The following is a 16,262-nucleotide window of genomic DNA, read 5'->3' on the forward strand; positions in this document are numbered from 1 at the left end:
GTGAGTGCGTGAGTGAGTGAGTGAGTGTGTGAGTGTGTGTGTGTGTGTGTGAGTGTGTGTGTGAGTGTGTGTGTGTGAGTGTGAGTGTGTGAGTGAGTGTGAGTGTGTGAGTGAGTGTGAGTGTGTGAGTGATTGAGTGTGTGAGTGAGAGAGTGCGAGTGCGTGAGTGAGTGATTGTGTGAGTGTGTGAGTGTGTGTGTGAGTGTGTGTGTGAGTGTGTGTGTGAGTGTGTGTGTGAGTGTGTGAGTGAGTGTGTGAGTGATTGAGTGTGTGAGTGTGTGAGTGAATGAGTGTGTGAGTGAGTGAGTGAGTGAGTGAGTGTGTAAGTGAGTGTGTGCAGTTGTGGGATATTCGCAATTCTGACTTTTCTCAGAAATGTCAGTAAACTCACAATTGTGAGAATTTTTTGAGAATGATTTTGTTACTTTCTCGTTAATGTAATCCAATGATTTATAAATTACAATTAGTATAAATTAAAGGCACTACAGCAAACACTACTATGTTCCAGTGTTATTTTACTGTAATTGAGATACTATTATAGTTTTAATAATATTTTGAATCGGTTTTCATTTTTATATTTTAACAAATGTTATTCTTCAGCAGGATCCAAGTACACAATATACAAAAAAAAAAAAGTCAAAACACAACAACGCAAAACATCAACAACAAACACCGCACTGAGGATAAGATCCTGAGCTGTTTCATGTTGTTTTATTGCATGTTTTGTTCTCTTTCTGTCACTCTGTTTATTTATTTATTTATTCACATTGTTTAAATGTAAACTTTATTCCTGTCAACTTTCTGTTGATTTAAAGTGTTCTTTATAAATAAACCGACACACAAATGACCTTCTCGAACACACACTCTGCTCTCAGGGTATCGGCGGTCGTGAAGCTCCGATGAAGGCGACCAAACCGTGGAACAACCAGCGTTTTATCGGCATGTTTGATGTGGTGAACACGACCAAACAGGATTCTGGACGCTACAGATGCATCGTCCACTCCAACAGAGGCGTGGGAGTGTCCAACTACGGAGAGCTGACCATCAAACGTGAGTCAACACACATTTATATATATGCATATTTTATATATATATTAAGGTTGTCAAATCAATTAATCATGATTAATCGCATCTAACATAAAAGTGTGTGTTTATATAATATATATGTGTACATATCTTTTTATTGAGTTTATGCTGAAAACATTAAAGAAATATCTGTCAATGAGGTATAATGAGGTATAATCTTTCATGTAAATGTCTTGATTTGAGAATGATTAGAAATTGGAATTGGAAAACAAGACAGAAGTACCGAAAACATCATTTGCAGAACGTTTGCAGTGTGTGATGTTCTTGTAAATGTATTTTTGAGAACATTTTCAGGAATTTGGCCTTACGTTGCACACATAAACCCCAGCGTAAGGCTGTAAAGACGAGCAGAAGTTGTGTGTCTGTGTCAAGGACGGTGTGTCGATCCGTCTCTCTGAATCTCCAGCTTCATCTAAACTGGAGCGAGTCGAGACGGATGCTGAAACATCAGGATTGATGTGTGTTTTATGCTAATGGCTTCCGCTCTCTTTGTTTTGATGAGCGCGTGTTACGTTGTAAGAGCCGCCCTTGACCGGGGTCGTGTTTTCACGGGGACGGCGTCCCACGCAGCCCTTCAACAGTCATTTGATATGAATTTATAGAGCCGCTTGCATCTAAATCCTGATTCGTTCTCTCGGAGAGTCCGGTAATGGCCTTCAATATTTCTTCAGCTCTTTCTTTGTCTCTCTCGCTCAATTGAATTTATGTTCCTGTAGTTTTTACCTCACAGCTTTATGTGATTGATCGCTTTAATCCTGCCTGTCCGGACGGAGAGCTGTCAATCACGTTCAGTGGCTCCGCCCTGAGGCCAGGCGAGACTCCGCCTCTTTGACGTTTTATGCACTGCAATAAATGATGCTCCTTGTTTTCCAGCACAAATATCTAAACATTCTTAACTCAAGATACGTTTACTGGAGAAGAGAAATGACTGAAGATATTAAAACTTGTTTACTGAAAAAAAAAAAAACTAAATTGATTGATAAATTATAAAAAATATCTGCCATTGTGGTCAAAAAAATCAAAGAGCACACAAATTTGTTTAATGTTTTATAGTATATTTTGAACATTTTATATTTTATACTTTTATACTTTTACTTTTTATAATTAATAGTATATTTTAAGCATTTAATACTTATTGTAAATGTTTTTATACTTTTATACTATAACTTTTATCATGTTTTTAGTATATTTTTTTTTAAACTTTTTATACTTGCGTATAATTTTTTAAAATTATACTATATGTGTTTGTTTTATAGTATATTTTAAAATTTTATATATTTTTATAATATAAATTATAATGTTCTATAGTATATTTTAAACATTTATACATATAATTTTGTATTTAATAGTTTTAAAACTAACATTTATATTTTACTATGTACATACTATACTCAAGTTTAAACTTTTTAATATTTTTTAGACTATCTTTTATAATGTGTTTTATAGTATATAAACACTTTGTACTCAATTGTTTTTTATACTTATATTTCTAAAATAATCAGTATTTATTCATTTTGGACAGATACACTGTAAAAAAAGAATTGTTGGTTTAACTTAAACATTTTGCCTTAATTTTGAGTTTATTGAAATTAAAAATTTGAGTTAAAACAAAGAAGGCGATTGATTTAATCAACAGAAATTCAAAATAGTATGTCATCTGAACCACATTAATTATCGAAGTTGTTTTGACAAAAGAAAAAATGTTGTGATAAAAAAATCATGAAAATATTTTTTTGCGGTGTAGAAATGCAGACACATTTTCTGCTGATTTATTCTATGTTTTCCGTTTATTATGATTTTTTTCCAGACTGACTTACAGTATTATTGTGTTTTCTATTGTGAAACGCGTTTGACACAGACTGTGGTCACTTCATGTCTGTATATGTCAGTCAGAGCGTCATCTTGACCAGAAGTGGATCAGACTGAATTCTGACCGTCGGTTTATATGATCGTTGTAACTTGTATATGAAGTGTGTGTGGTGAGAGTTTGCAGATGTAGAATGTCAGTTTGTGTGTGTGTGTGTGTGTGTGTGTGTGTGTGTGTGTGTGTGTGTGTGTGTGTGTCTGACAGGTGTGTTACTGAAACAGGTCACAGCTGTCCACTGTCCTAAACTCATGACACACACACACACACACACACACAGACACACACACACTCATCGTCTCCTGCGCAGCTTAAAGCATCTGCCAAATGTTTCTGAGCGTCTCTGACGGCTCGTTTCTGCTGTTAATCTGTCGTTTTACACTCTAAAGCCGTCTCTGACTGAAGCGCTGTGCCTCCAGCTTCAGTTTACTGGTATTTTTAGCTGCCGTCGTGTTTCTGCTCCAACAGAAGAACATCAGCACTCTTTCTCACTCCTGAGATCTCGATTGTGTTTCAGTGAAGTTTCCCTCCTCAAGAGAAAAACAGACATCATTGTTGGCATACTGTTAGATTATATAAAATTATAACTTCTATAATGTTTTAAAGTACATTTTAAACTTATATTTAAAACTTGTAGTATATTTAAGATGTTTAGCTATACTTATTGATTTCACATTTTTAAATGTTTTTATACTATATTAACTTTTATACTTAGATTTTTTACACTTTTTTACTATTTTACTATTTTTATAGTACATTAAACTTTATACTTAAAGTTTACTATAAAGTTTAATATAACTATATACTGTGAAACATTTTTATTTTTACATTTTATAACTACATATATATTTTTTTATGTTTTATCAATGTTTTCTTATTTTTCTTACATTTTTGTCATACTTTTCTTACTTCTTAGACTACAACTTTTGTTATATAGGACTTTTTATACTTTATATATATATATATATATATATATACTGTATTTTTATATTATACTTTTTGAATTTTTGAAATTTACTATATTATACTAAATTTAAGTTAAAACTATATACTGTAAAACATATTATTTTATAATGTATTTTATACATTATAATGTATTTTTTTTAATGTATTTTATAATTATCTACAATATATTTCATTGTATGTTTTAGACGTTTATACTAATATTTTATGGTATATTTTTAAAATTGTATATATATAATTTTATTTAATTTAAATTGTATAGCCATTATTATCCTTTATAAACATTAATTGTGTAATTATGAAACATTAACAAAAGAAAGAAAACTACTACAAAATTAGAATTCTAAATGATGAGAAATATTTGAGTTCCTGTTGAGATCTCAGACGTTTGTGAACTTTCTGATGTTTTCACACAGTTTGAGATGTTGTTGAGATGTTTTCTGGAACAAACTCTCAGTTTTCATTTGATCAGATCTTCTTGTGTAGGAGAAACATTTGTGATTGTTCTTCAGCACAGGGTCAATCGGAGGCGCCGCTGCTCATCCTGGGGTTTAATTCCCTCAGATCAGCTATAAATAGTAGATGGCGTGTGTTACGTGTGTGAATAACTCATGACGGTGTTAAACGGGCCGCTCTGAGCTCCATCTCATGAAGTCTCGGCGCGTGACGGATGTCTCTATAAAGCCGAGCTTCACGCCGCTACATTAAACGGCCTGTTAGCGGCTGATCTCTGGCCCGCGGGTCACGCGTCAGTCGCGTGGAGATGGATGGGCGTCTCTGAGAGCTGCTGGGATGTGTGGAGTCATTTCTCTGTAATAGAGACACACACACACACACACACACACACACACGAGGATGAGCCGCTCACAGCCCCACTGACATTCATGTCAACTTTGACCTTTTTTTCAGGCTTTTTATGCTAGAACTTTTACGTTTTATAGTATAATTTAAACTTTTTATATTTTTCAATATGCTTTTTAATATATTTTACGATTTTTATACTTTTTATACTATAACTTTTAACAGTATACACATTTAACAGTACAGTATAAATAATTCTTTTAATATTTTTTAAATTTTTTTGTAGTGTATTTTAGTTTAACTTTCATAATGTTTTATAGTATATTTTAAAATTCTAAACTTAAGTACAGGATACATTTTTAAACCTTTTATACTTACATACAGTATAAACATTTTACTAATTATACTATATTTTTTATTGTATATTTTAAACCTTTTATAGCTGCATACATTATAAACTGTTTTTTTAATTACACTGTAACTATAGGCTCATATTTCTCTTCAAAATCAACAGAAAATGAAGCTTGTTTATGATTTTATTGCATTACAGTGTTATTTTCAAGAATGAAACGGCACGACGTCATGTTCTTCACATTAGTCTGTAATTACTTGTCCGCTGAGGTTAAAGAGTTCAGTCTTTCACTCAAGTCTCGTTGAGGTCAGAGGTCAATATCTCGCTGCACACATAAAACTACAGAGAAAGACAAATGACAAAAGACTGTAAGAAAGAGGAAGTGCGACAGACAGACGATGACGAATGAGGTTGGACAGGATCATCTGATCGTTCAGCTGATGGTTGTGTTTATAGAGCGTGTGTTTCTGGTCCTGCTGTGATTCTCTCTGTTGTGGCGCCGGGATTAAGCGGTTCGTATGAGGTGATGTTTAATTAGCAGGTGGGGCGTGGAGGATTATGGGTATTTCGGGGTTCTGGCCCGGGGTCACGGTGGGACGGCCATCTGCAGTCGGCCAATACGAACACGCGTGTGTTTGAGAGGCTCTGATGAACCTGAGGTTGAACCCGAGACATATTGAGCATATTTAATGCTCTTAAAAAAGTATTTCTTTTGACAGTGATGATACGTTGTGTTTCAGAGTCCCACAGTCCCGTAAAGACTCTGTGTTTCTTCATTACCTTGTGCTTTTCTCCTCTGATTGATTCCCGAGCGTCTGCAGTAAATATGAATGATGATGTTTTATTCGGAGCGTCCTGCAGTGCTGTCGTCGCCGGAGGCCTGAGACTCTACAGATGAGAGCGAATGATCGGTTTTGATGTCTTCATCAATGATCGTATCCCAAACTCTCACATGCTCACGCACTATAAATGTGATTTAATTTCAGACGCAAGCGCTTTGAGTTGATCAGTAGCCGGAAGGAGTTTGATTCTGCTCACCGAAGCTTTATATTTTAATCATTTGTGTTTACACAGTGTGTGTGCACTGTAAAAACTCTGTTCTTCCTCAATGTTTCTGTCTTGTTTTCCAGCACAAATATCTAAAAATTGTTAAATCAAGATACATTTACTGGAGAAGCAAAATTTCTGAAGATATTAAGTCAAAAATGTGTCAAAATGAAGTGAGTTTGTGTTTAAAACAAGAACAAATATCTGCCAATGGAGTGAAGTTTAGATTATTTTTTCTGACCTTATTGGCACATATTTGTTCTTGATTTAATCACTAACTCAAAGACTGTTTTCCACTTTTCTTGACTCTAAACATCCGGTCTGTTCTGGCAGAACCGCCGGTTCCCATCGCTCCGCCTCAGCTGATGGCGGTGGGCGCCACGTACCTCTGGATTCAGCTGAACGCCAACTCCATCAACGGAGACGGGCCGATCATCAACCGAGAGGTGGAGTACCGCACCGTCTCCGGCACCATGTACGACCTGCAGCCCGTCGACAAAACCTCGCACAAAATCGGCCATCTGGACCCCGACACGGAGTACGAGATCAGTGTGCTGTTGACGCGGCCCCTGGACGGAGGCACCGGAGCCCCGGGACCACCGCTGAGAGCCCGGACCAAATGTGCAGGTAAGGTGTATGTTGACTCTGATATAATGCAAGAAAGAAGAAACTGTGTCATATATTAAAGGGGTAGTAACGCTCTGTTTAGGCCCTGTCCCAAATGGCACCCTAAACACTCACGGCCTTCCTACGAGTCCGCACTTTCGTGACATAACGTCGCTTTGACTGTCGGGAAGAATTCTTCAGCGGAGCGCGCACCAGTGCGGACTCAGCAAAAGTGCGCATCGAGGGCGCATATCGGCCGCAAAGGGGGGCGCTCTAGAGCACCCTTCTGAAGCCTAAAATTGACAAATGGGACACCCTATGGAGTTAACGGACACGCGGCAGCCATTGTAAGTCCAAAAGTGCATAGAAGTGTGCCATTTGGGACAGGGCCTAAACAGAGCGTTACTGACAGACTGGGAAGAGAGGAGATGCAACAATGGAGAATATGAGGAAAATAATCAACATTCAAGCAGGAAAACCTGCTCCAGTAGAGCACAAAAACAACATCAAGGCATAATATGTCCTCTTTAATATCTCGTGCAGTACATCACTTGTTTATACTTAAAAAATATTGAATAAATCTGCCAGTGCAGTGAGACAAAATACAATATTTGAAAACTAGCATGCAGTTTTGCTTCTCTTTGTTGAAAATAAATCTTTTCAAGGATTTTTAGATCTTGAACTACTAAATTAGACACAAATACTGGGTAAGACTGTGATTCTTTCCAGTGCAGATAACCGTCGCAGTGTCGCTACAGCAGTGCTTTATTTAATTTTAATGCAACTTGTGCTTGAGTAACTCAAAACTGTGATATTTCCATCTGCACTTGAAGGCCGTAGGTGATGTTGAGTGTCTTTGAGTTCAGTGGAGATGGAGAGGAGCTGGAGCTGCGGCCTGCGGCGCGTCCTCTCATACCTGACACTGTGTGTGTGTGTGTGTGTGAGAGAGAGAGTGAGAGATGGAGAACTGGAGGCTTTTTCTGGGTTGCAATCGGGTTCTGACCTCCTGCTGAAGGTCTCACTGTTTCTCATTTCTGCAGAGCTGATGGCGATGGATGAGTCTGTGTCTCTGGCCTTCACACCAGGCCTTTAGGGCTGTGTGTGTGCGTGTGTGTGTGTGCGAGCATGAGTGTGTGTGTGTGTGTCAGTGCTGTTCCTGGCATGTGTGTTTTGCAGTTAACTTTTGCATTTATTGTGTTTGTGAGTGTATCGGAGTTGGTGATGCTTCAGAAACTATGAGTGACTCATAATTTACCCAAAAATAAAACATAAAGCATTAGAATGTTGTTTAAAAAGATGACTTCACTGCTGTGATTGGCTAACATTTTTGCATATGTTTACAACATTTTTACTATTGCTGCTGCCAAGATGAAGTAATTGATTATAGCATAATATTTCAATCAGCTCCCTCTTCATATAAGATCTCAGCTGAGCATTTTAGATTTCACATGATCTCAATCATGTCTGTTGAACGCACAAATGCGACATTCTCGCCATCTTTCCCTGAAAGTCTGTTTGCAGGACCTTAAAAACACCATTACGGCTTCACGTGTTCACCTGCAGACACGGCCACTGACGTACGATTCATTAGTTCGTTATTAGCCTGATGCAATCCTGTATTTATGCTCCTTAATGACAATTATGGCCTGACAGCCATCAGTCGTACTTTAGGTGCTTAACAAATGTGTTTCAGCGTGGCTGTAGATTGTTGAAATGAGTGTTTTTCTGCTCAGGCTCATGTTTTTTTCCCCTTCAGTCTCTCGTGTCTTTGTTCTCTCTTTGCCGAGCTTAATGGAAGTCCAGTGACAAAGAAATACAAACGTACAGAGAAAAATGAGTTGTTCCCTTGAAAGTGAATTATTCTGTGGAAGGTATGCAAGGCTTATCGTGGCTGTGCGTTATTGTTTCGTGTGCTGCACAAAGACGTTTTTCTAAATGCAAAGCTTCTCTCCGATTGCGTGCTTTTCCTCTTGAAGAGCTTTTATAAAATCCTCGCGGTCCGTCTGTTTGTTCGCATTGATATTTCCCCAGTCAGCACCACAGGAACATCTGATAGAAATGTTCTGTCCTCGGTCGTGACCCACACAAGGTCAATTGACCCGGTTGCGATTATTCCCCCTCAGACATTGTCATGGAGGACGCGTGTGTTTGTACACGTGATTATTTTTTGCGGGCGATTGTGTTTGAGACGAAGGAAGGTAGAAGAAGAGCAGCTCATTGTGTGGATCTCAAGGACATTCTTCTAAGAGTTGCACAAAAAGAGCATCATTTATATGCATTTATTTAACAGCAGTCTGTTTCTCCTCAAACTCATTTGAAGCTCCAGCTACGAGCAGATGTTTTACTGTTTAACTACATTGTCGTCATCGTGTAAACAACGATAAACACATGATATGCTTCTCTGTGACTGTGGAAATTCTCTAGTGTAGATGAAGCTGCACTAAAGCATCATAACAGAAGCTCATGTCATTCATTCAGTCTCATGTGATGATGATTTTAGACATTATTTGACTTTAAATCGTCAAACTCAAATAATCCTCACTCACACCTGATGAGAACCAACAGAGTGTTCTTCTATATACTGTAGAACTCTAGGGTTCTTGACTCGATTTACAAGAACCTTCATGTCAAAAACGTTCTATATACTGTAGAACTCCAGGGTTCTTGACTCAATTTACAAGAACCTTCATGTCAAAAACGTTCTATATACTGTAGAACTTTAGGGTTCTTGACTCGATTTACAAGAACCTTCATGTCAAAAACGTTCTATATACTGTAGAACTCTAGGGTTCTTGACTCAATTTACAAGAACCTTCATGTCAAAAACGTTCTATATACTGTAGAACTCCAGGGTTCTTGATTCAATTTACAAGAACCTTCATGTCAAAAACGTTCTATATACTGTAGAACTTTAGGGTTCTTGACTCGATTTACAAGAACCTTCATGTCAAAAACGTTCTATATACTGTAGAACTCTAGGGTTCTTGACTCGATTTACAAGAACCTTCATGTCAAAAACGTTCTATATACTGTAGAACTCTAGGGTTCTTGACTCAATTTACAAGAACCTTCATGTCAAAAACGTTCTATATACTGTAGAACTCTAGGGTTCTTGACTCAATTTACAAGAACCTTCATGTCAAAAACGTTCTATATACTGTAGAACTTTAGGGTTCTTGACTCGATTTACAAGAACCTTCATGTCAAAAACGTTCTATATACTGTAGAACTCTAGGGTTCTTGACTCGATTTACAAGAACCTTCATGTCAAAAACGTTCTATATACTGTAGAACTCTAGGGTTCTTGACTCAATTTACAAGAACCTTCATGTCAAAAACGTTCTATATACTGTAGAACTCCAGGGTTCTTGATTCAATTTACAAGAACCTTCATGTCAAAAACGTTCTATATACTGTAGAACTCCAGGGTTCTTGACTCGATTTACAAGAACCTTCATGTCAAAAACGTTCTATATACTGTAGAACTCTAGGGTTCTTGACTCGATTTACAAGAACCTTCATGTCAAAAACGTTCTATATACTGTAGAACTCTAGGGTTCTTGACTCGATTTACAAGAACCTTCATGTCAAAAACGTTCTATATACTGTAGAACTCCAGGGTTCTTGATTCGATTTACAAGAACCTTCATGTCAAAAACGTTCTATATACTGTAGAACTCTAGGGTTCTTGACTCGATTTACAAGAACCTTCATGTCAAAAACGTTCTATATACTGTAGAACTCTAGGGTTCTTGACTCGATTTACAAGAACCTTCATGTCAAAAACGTTCTATATACTGTAGAACTCTAGGGTTCTTGACTCGATTTACAAGAACCTTCATGTCAAAAACGTTCTATATACTGTAGAACTCTAGGGTTCTTGACTCGATTTACAAGAACCTTCATGTCAAAAACGTTCTATATACTGTAGAACTCTAGGGTTCTTGACTCGATTTACAAGAACCTTCATGTCAAAAACGTTCTATATACTGTAGAACTCTAGGGTTCTTGACTCGATTTACAAGAACCTTCATGTCAAAAACGTTCTATATACTGTAGAACTCCAGGGTTCTTGACTCGATTTACAAGAACCTTCATGTCAAAAACGTTCTATATACTGTAGAACTCCAGGGTTCTTGACTCAAATGACTTTATGCTAAAAAGGTTCTATATAAGAAGAAATGTCTTTCATGTTTAATGGGTTATTTCTTTTTTCTATTGATTAAAGTATATGTTTTCTGTTTAATTCATAGCTGTTTAATTCATAATTTTTTATCAAAAATTGAATCAAAACTAAATCAATAAATTTAAAACTAAATGCACAGAATGATCTCATGATGAGAAGCCCTAAGAGGTTCTATATTATGGAGTGCCTGACGGAACCCTTTAAGCTTCTATATAGAACCTTTTCTTCTAAGTGCTTTTTTATTTTTTTATTCTTTTTCTCTTTCATGTCTTTTATTCTGTCTTGTTTCTCTGATGTCATTCATCATCTGTAATGGCAGCTGAGTGGAAGCAGATGAGCTTCACCGCTAATGAAGATAAATTCACTCCTGACTGTTTGTCTCCTTTTATTTTTTTAAAGTTTGATTTTAAAGCTGTGTGAGAAATTAAATAAATAACATAAAAATCTGCTTCAGCACTTTGCAGGCTGTTTGTAAAATCATCTCTCTCCATATCAGTCAGTCATAATGTATGTGGTGTCAGACGCCCCACGCTGGCATCACACAGAGAAAACATGTTTCATTAGACTAAAACCTTCACCAATACTGAGAAATACTCTCAATTTTTCTGCAGAAGGGACAGAAATGATCATTCTGTCATCATTTGCTCTCCCTCATGTCGTTCTCAAACCTGTTTGACTTTCACAAAAGTTCTCAATACATTCGATTTTCAGTGAAAATCAGCTTAAATGTGGGTCTGTTTCTCACACAGAGCGTCACAAGAGTTCAGAAGACCTGAGATAATGGACCACTGTTATGATGCTTTTGGGTCATTTTGGAGTTTGTCTACCTCTTTTTACTGTCTAATTTCATTGTATGGAAAAGAGTAAACAATGATAGTTTTTGTGGGAATTATTCCCAGGTGAAAAGTCCACTGAGGCCAAGAAATGAAAATATTAAAATGGAAATTGCGACTTTTTTTTATTTTTTATATATATATCACAATTCTGACATGTTCGGCACAATTATAAGATATAAACTCACAATTCTGAGTTATAAACTCACTATTGCAACTTTACATCTCGCAGTTCTGGCTTTTTTTCCCCTTTTTTTTGTGGAAACAGTGATGCTTTTAATTTTTCAGGATTCTTTGATAAATAGAAAGAACAGAATTCATTTGAAATAGAATCTTTTGTAACATTGTAAATGTCTTTACTGTCACTTTTGGTCAATTTAATGTGTCCTTGATGGATAAAAGTACTCTGAGAATTACACAATATAAACTCACATTTACCTTTTTATACTTTTTTGATCCGTGGAGGAAACAAGCTTCCATACAGAGGTCAGTTTGATTGGTGAGATTTTCTGATATCGGTTCACATCACTTGCATCTTTTCTTGCTCCGATCACACTTATATATTATAGTGAAAGTGTAGTTCAATTTTCATAAATTACAATCTTCAAGCAAAGACTGAAGAAGGTGATTTATTAAAGATCTCTGGTGTCTAGCAGCTCAGTCTCCATCATTGATGGATATATTGACGGACGCAGTCTTCAGTGGATCAGTCTTCACACTAGTTAATGTAACGCAGCTCCTCTAGCTGGTCAATTGCAGCCGGTTTAATGAGATCAGCTTATGTGACCCGTCGGGCTCAATCTGATTTGTTAGACTGATGTGTCGATCTGCTCTTGAAGATCAAGAGGTCACGGGGTCGTGCGTTAACATGAAGTGAAGCGGGTTGTTCCCCGCGACCCCAATCACTAGAGCGACGGCGTTACCGTGGCAACCGAGCGCCGGATCGATCCTCAGCGCGGCGTCGGTGCGTTTGGGATGGAGATTGGTGAGTGTGTGTGAGTTATTGAGCGTCCGTCCATCAGCTGAGAGTCACTCCAAATCTAAAGCTCATTTCCCTTAAAACAATGTAAACACACACACACACACACACACACACACACACTCTCTCCTCTCGTCTGGTCTCTTGCCATCATGTCATCTATTTGCATGATTAAGGTGATGTGAGTGAGCCATTAGAATGAACAGGAGCCGATAATGTGCTGATAATTTAGAAAACATTATTTAAATGTCAAGCCGTAATGATAAAGAGCCGCTAATAGTTCCATCTAAATGTCACATTGAAATTATTCAATTAGCCGGCGGTGAGCGTCGTTCAGCTGTCGGTACAGTCACGTCAGCTCGTCATGTGCTCGTGTTTCTCTCTCGTGTCTCACAGCGGCTCCATGTGAGCGGATGTTCACTGACATCAAGAGATTTCAATATCGGATGATGTTATTCTGTCGTACAGGAGCACAGTAGAGATTTATATCACACACTCACTGTTACTGTACACACGCTTCGTCTGAGAGGATCAGCTGTGTGTGTGTGTGTGTGTATGTGTGTGTGAGTGAGAGAGAGTGTGTGAGAGTGTGTGAGAGAGTGAGTGTGTGAGAGTGTGTGAGAGTGTGTGAGAGTGTGTGAGAGTGTGTGAGTGTTTATCTGTGTGTGTGTGTGTGTGTGTGTATTCATGAATGCATGCTCACGTACTCCATAGAGAACGAGTGACGGGTAAAAAGACGGAGTGAACTCTAATTCTCTGAGGTCGATATCAGATCAACACAGACACATTCATCCTTCTCACAATTCTCTAAGTTCAGCAAATGATTTTAAAAAGTATGACATTGATTTTTGTGCTTTACAAAAGGCAAAAGGCAGGAACAGTGTGTGAATCAAGCTCAACTTTAAAAGCTATTGATTTTTTTGGACAATTGGCTGTATTCACGGAACGATTTCTGAGATTATTTAAAAAAAAAACGTCTGAAATGTGACCTGCGAGCTCTAGTGCGCCATTATTCAAGTGCTCTTATTTCCAGACATTTCCTTCCTATTGATGTGAAACCCACTTAAGATGAGGAGAAAACATGAGCACTGCATGAGACGAGACAAACCGCTCGACAATGAGACGCTCAATACCGTTTATCAATGCATTTACCTCTTCTTTAAATATCAATATTATTTAAAAGCCTCCTGAATAACTTTCAAAACACAGTCTGTATGTCTCGACTAACTGATGCAAAGAATATGCAAACATTAAAATATTTCACTTGAACATTAAAATGAAACTAGAGTAATGACAAAAAAATGAGTTTCTTACGCAGTGTTTTAGTCTTGTTTTCCAGTTTTCCAAGATAAAAAAAATACAGTAAAAATAGTGAAATATTATTCCAGTGTAAATCAGCTGTTTTCTATGTGAATATATAGTAAAGTGTAATTTATTCCTGTGATCAAAGCTGAATTTTCAGCATCATTCCTCCAGTCTTCAGTGTCACATGATCCTTCAGAAATCATTCTGATTATCAATGTTTTGTTCAGTTTAAGAATTTCATAATATGTTTAATGTCGTCGTCTTCTAGTGAAACTGAAGGGGCAAAAAAGACTCAAATGAAGCGAACGAGGGCCGCTGAGAGTCTGAAGCGACTCCTTCATGAGTGTTTGCTGCCGTTTAAAGAGTGTCAACCAGAAAATAGAGCTTTAAAATCCCTCTATTTGCGTAACTATCAGCGGCCCACACTGACGGGGACGAGTCCGAGCGGGAGGGGAATCACAAGACACGGATCTCACACACAATTCTGCGTAATGCTGGCGAATGAGAGAGAGAGAGAGAGAGAGAGAGAGAGGCTTTTTTACCAAATTATAGAACATCAGACCGTATCTTCACACTGCACACCCTGATTGATAAATACATCAACCAAAACAAAACCAAAATATTTGCATGCTTTGCAGATTTCCAGAAGGCCTCTGATTCAGTTTGGCACCAAAGTCTACTGTCTAAACTTTCAGAAATTGGTATAGGGGTCAATACATACAACATCATAAAAACAGTGTATTCAAACAATAAATGTGCAATCAAAATTAGCATTAAAGGGGTCATGAATTGAGAAATCAACTTTTCCTTGGGCTTTTGATATATAAGAGGTCATCGTACTATAAGAATATCCTGTAAGTTTCATACTGAAATCTTCCTTGTTAGTCCAATAAAAGCTTTTATTGACACCAGACCCAGAGAACGACTGATCCTGGAATGTGTCTATAGATGGTGAAACTCCGCCTCCGCAGAAGAAATCAACGCCTACTTCATCATTGCAGCGTTAGCCCCGCCCACTGGTGTGTTAGTGAGATGAGGAGGAGAGAAGAGCGATACAGGACTACAATAACATTACCTTTCAAAGGATCCTAATGCAGGAATATGGTTATTTATTTTCAACAAAGTAAATGTCTCAGTTGAGCTTTATTTATTTGTATTCGGTACATTTCACTGTGGATTCTTTGGTAAATCAATCGCATTTCGGCATTATCAGACTTTTACGATATGGACTCGACAGTAATGCAACAACATGTCAGTAACTGTGTTCATTCTGATGCCTGATCTGATATTAATGATTCATGTACAGTCAGATGATCTTTGTCTGTGTGTCAGTAAATCAAACCAGTGACTAAACGCTCAACTTCACCTTGTTTCTCTTAGTAGGATGAAAATAATTTAAACGGTGATTAAGTTATAAAAAAAAAGCTCCCTTTGCAGTCGCTGGAGCTGTCAATCAAACAGCGTGAGTTTATCAGTGACTGAGTTCTGGACACACGCCAAAACACGTGTTTTAGTTTTTTAGAGTGTAATCTTAAAATGAGAAAAAGACATTTTCCAATGGATTCAGAAAAAACTTATATTACAAACTTTTCACCAGTAGTCTTATATAATTGAGTTACTTAAAATTATAATGCTGTTATAAAAGCTTATAATATGAAGAATATGTTGATAATGCTGAGCCGTCCACGATGATTGTTGTGATTTGTTAAAACAAGTCTTTTTCTTGAACCGTGCTCTCGTCTTCTCCTGCGTCTGACCTTTCCAAATGTCATTTTCCTCAGATGCTTATTGTGGTTGCGAATAAATGATGAAACGCATGCGAGAGGTGCTAAACTTTCAGAGGGTTTCCATCTCAAACTTCTGTCACGTTTCCTCTGTCTTTGCGGTTTGTCCTCTGTTATGTGTGCGTGTGTTTTGTTTTTATCTGCATCTTGAAGTCTGACTTCCTTCCATTTGCATTTAATCATTTAGCGAGCTTTCTGCTGTCAGGTCTGAACAGTCAAGGACGAGGAACATGCGAACACATTCGTTCAGCGACGCTCTTCTGAAAACATTTAAAGCTCTTGTCATTGAAAAATTACAGCAGTAATCCACCTGAGGCTAGTGTGATTTATTTTTTATGAAACAGTATTTAGGTAAATGATTAAAGATGCTGTACAATGAATTGTTGCATTTGTTGCTTAAAGATACAGTAAAAATTGTGAAATATAATTTAAAAGAGCTGTTTTCTCTGTGAAACT

At 37.3% G+C, this 16,262-nt stretch overlaps 1 protein-coding gene across 38 annotated transcripts in view; it reads left to right on the top strand.

Moving 5' to 3' along the window:
• The window catches only part of LOC127498784 (receptor-type tyrosine-protein phosphatase mu-like), a 297,821-nt gene that overhangs the window by 199,650 nt on the left and 81,909 nt on the right, over window positions 1-16,262 (top strand). For 6 of the 38 annotated variants that reach the window (XM_051868865.1, XM_051868527.1, XM_051868833.1 and 3 more), the window contains 2 exons: window positions 876-1,050; window positions 6,447-6,740. The exons of 31 other annotated variants lie outside the window; for them this stretch is intronic. In XM_051868865.1, the coding sequence (XP_051724825.1) occupies window positions 876-1,050; window positions 6,447-6,740 (469 nt within the window). The remainder of the gene's footprint in view (window positions 1-875; window positions 1,051-6,446; window positions 6,741-16,262) is intronic. One more of the 38 variants, XM_051868736.1, reaches the window with a different exon arrangement.

The sequence above is a fragment of the Ctenopharyngodon idella genome, chromosome 2, assembly GCF_019924925.1.
Source record: "Ctenopharyngodon idella isolate HZGC_01 chromosome 2, HZGC01, whole genome shotgun sequence".
NCBI lineage: Eukaryota > Metazoa > Chordata > Actinopteri > Cypriniformes > Xenocyprididae > Ctenopharyngodon > Ctenopharyngodon idella.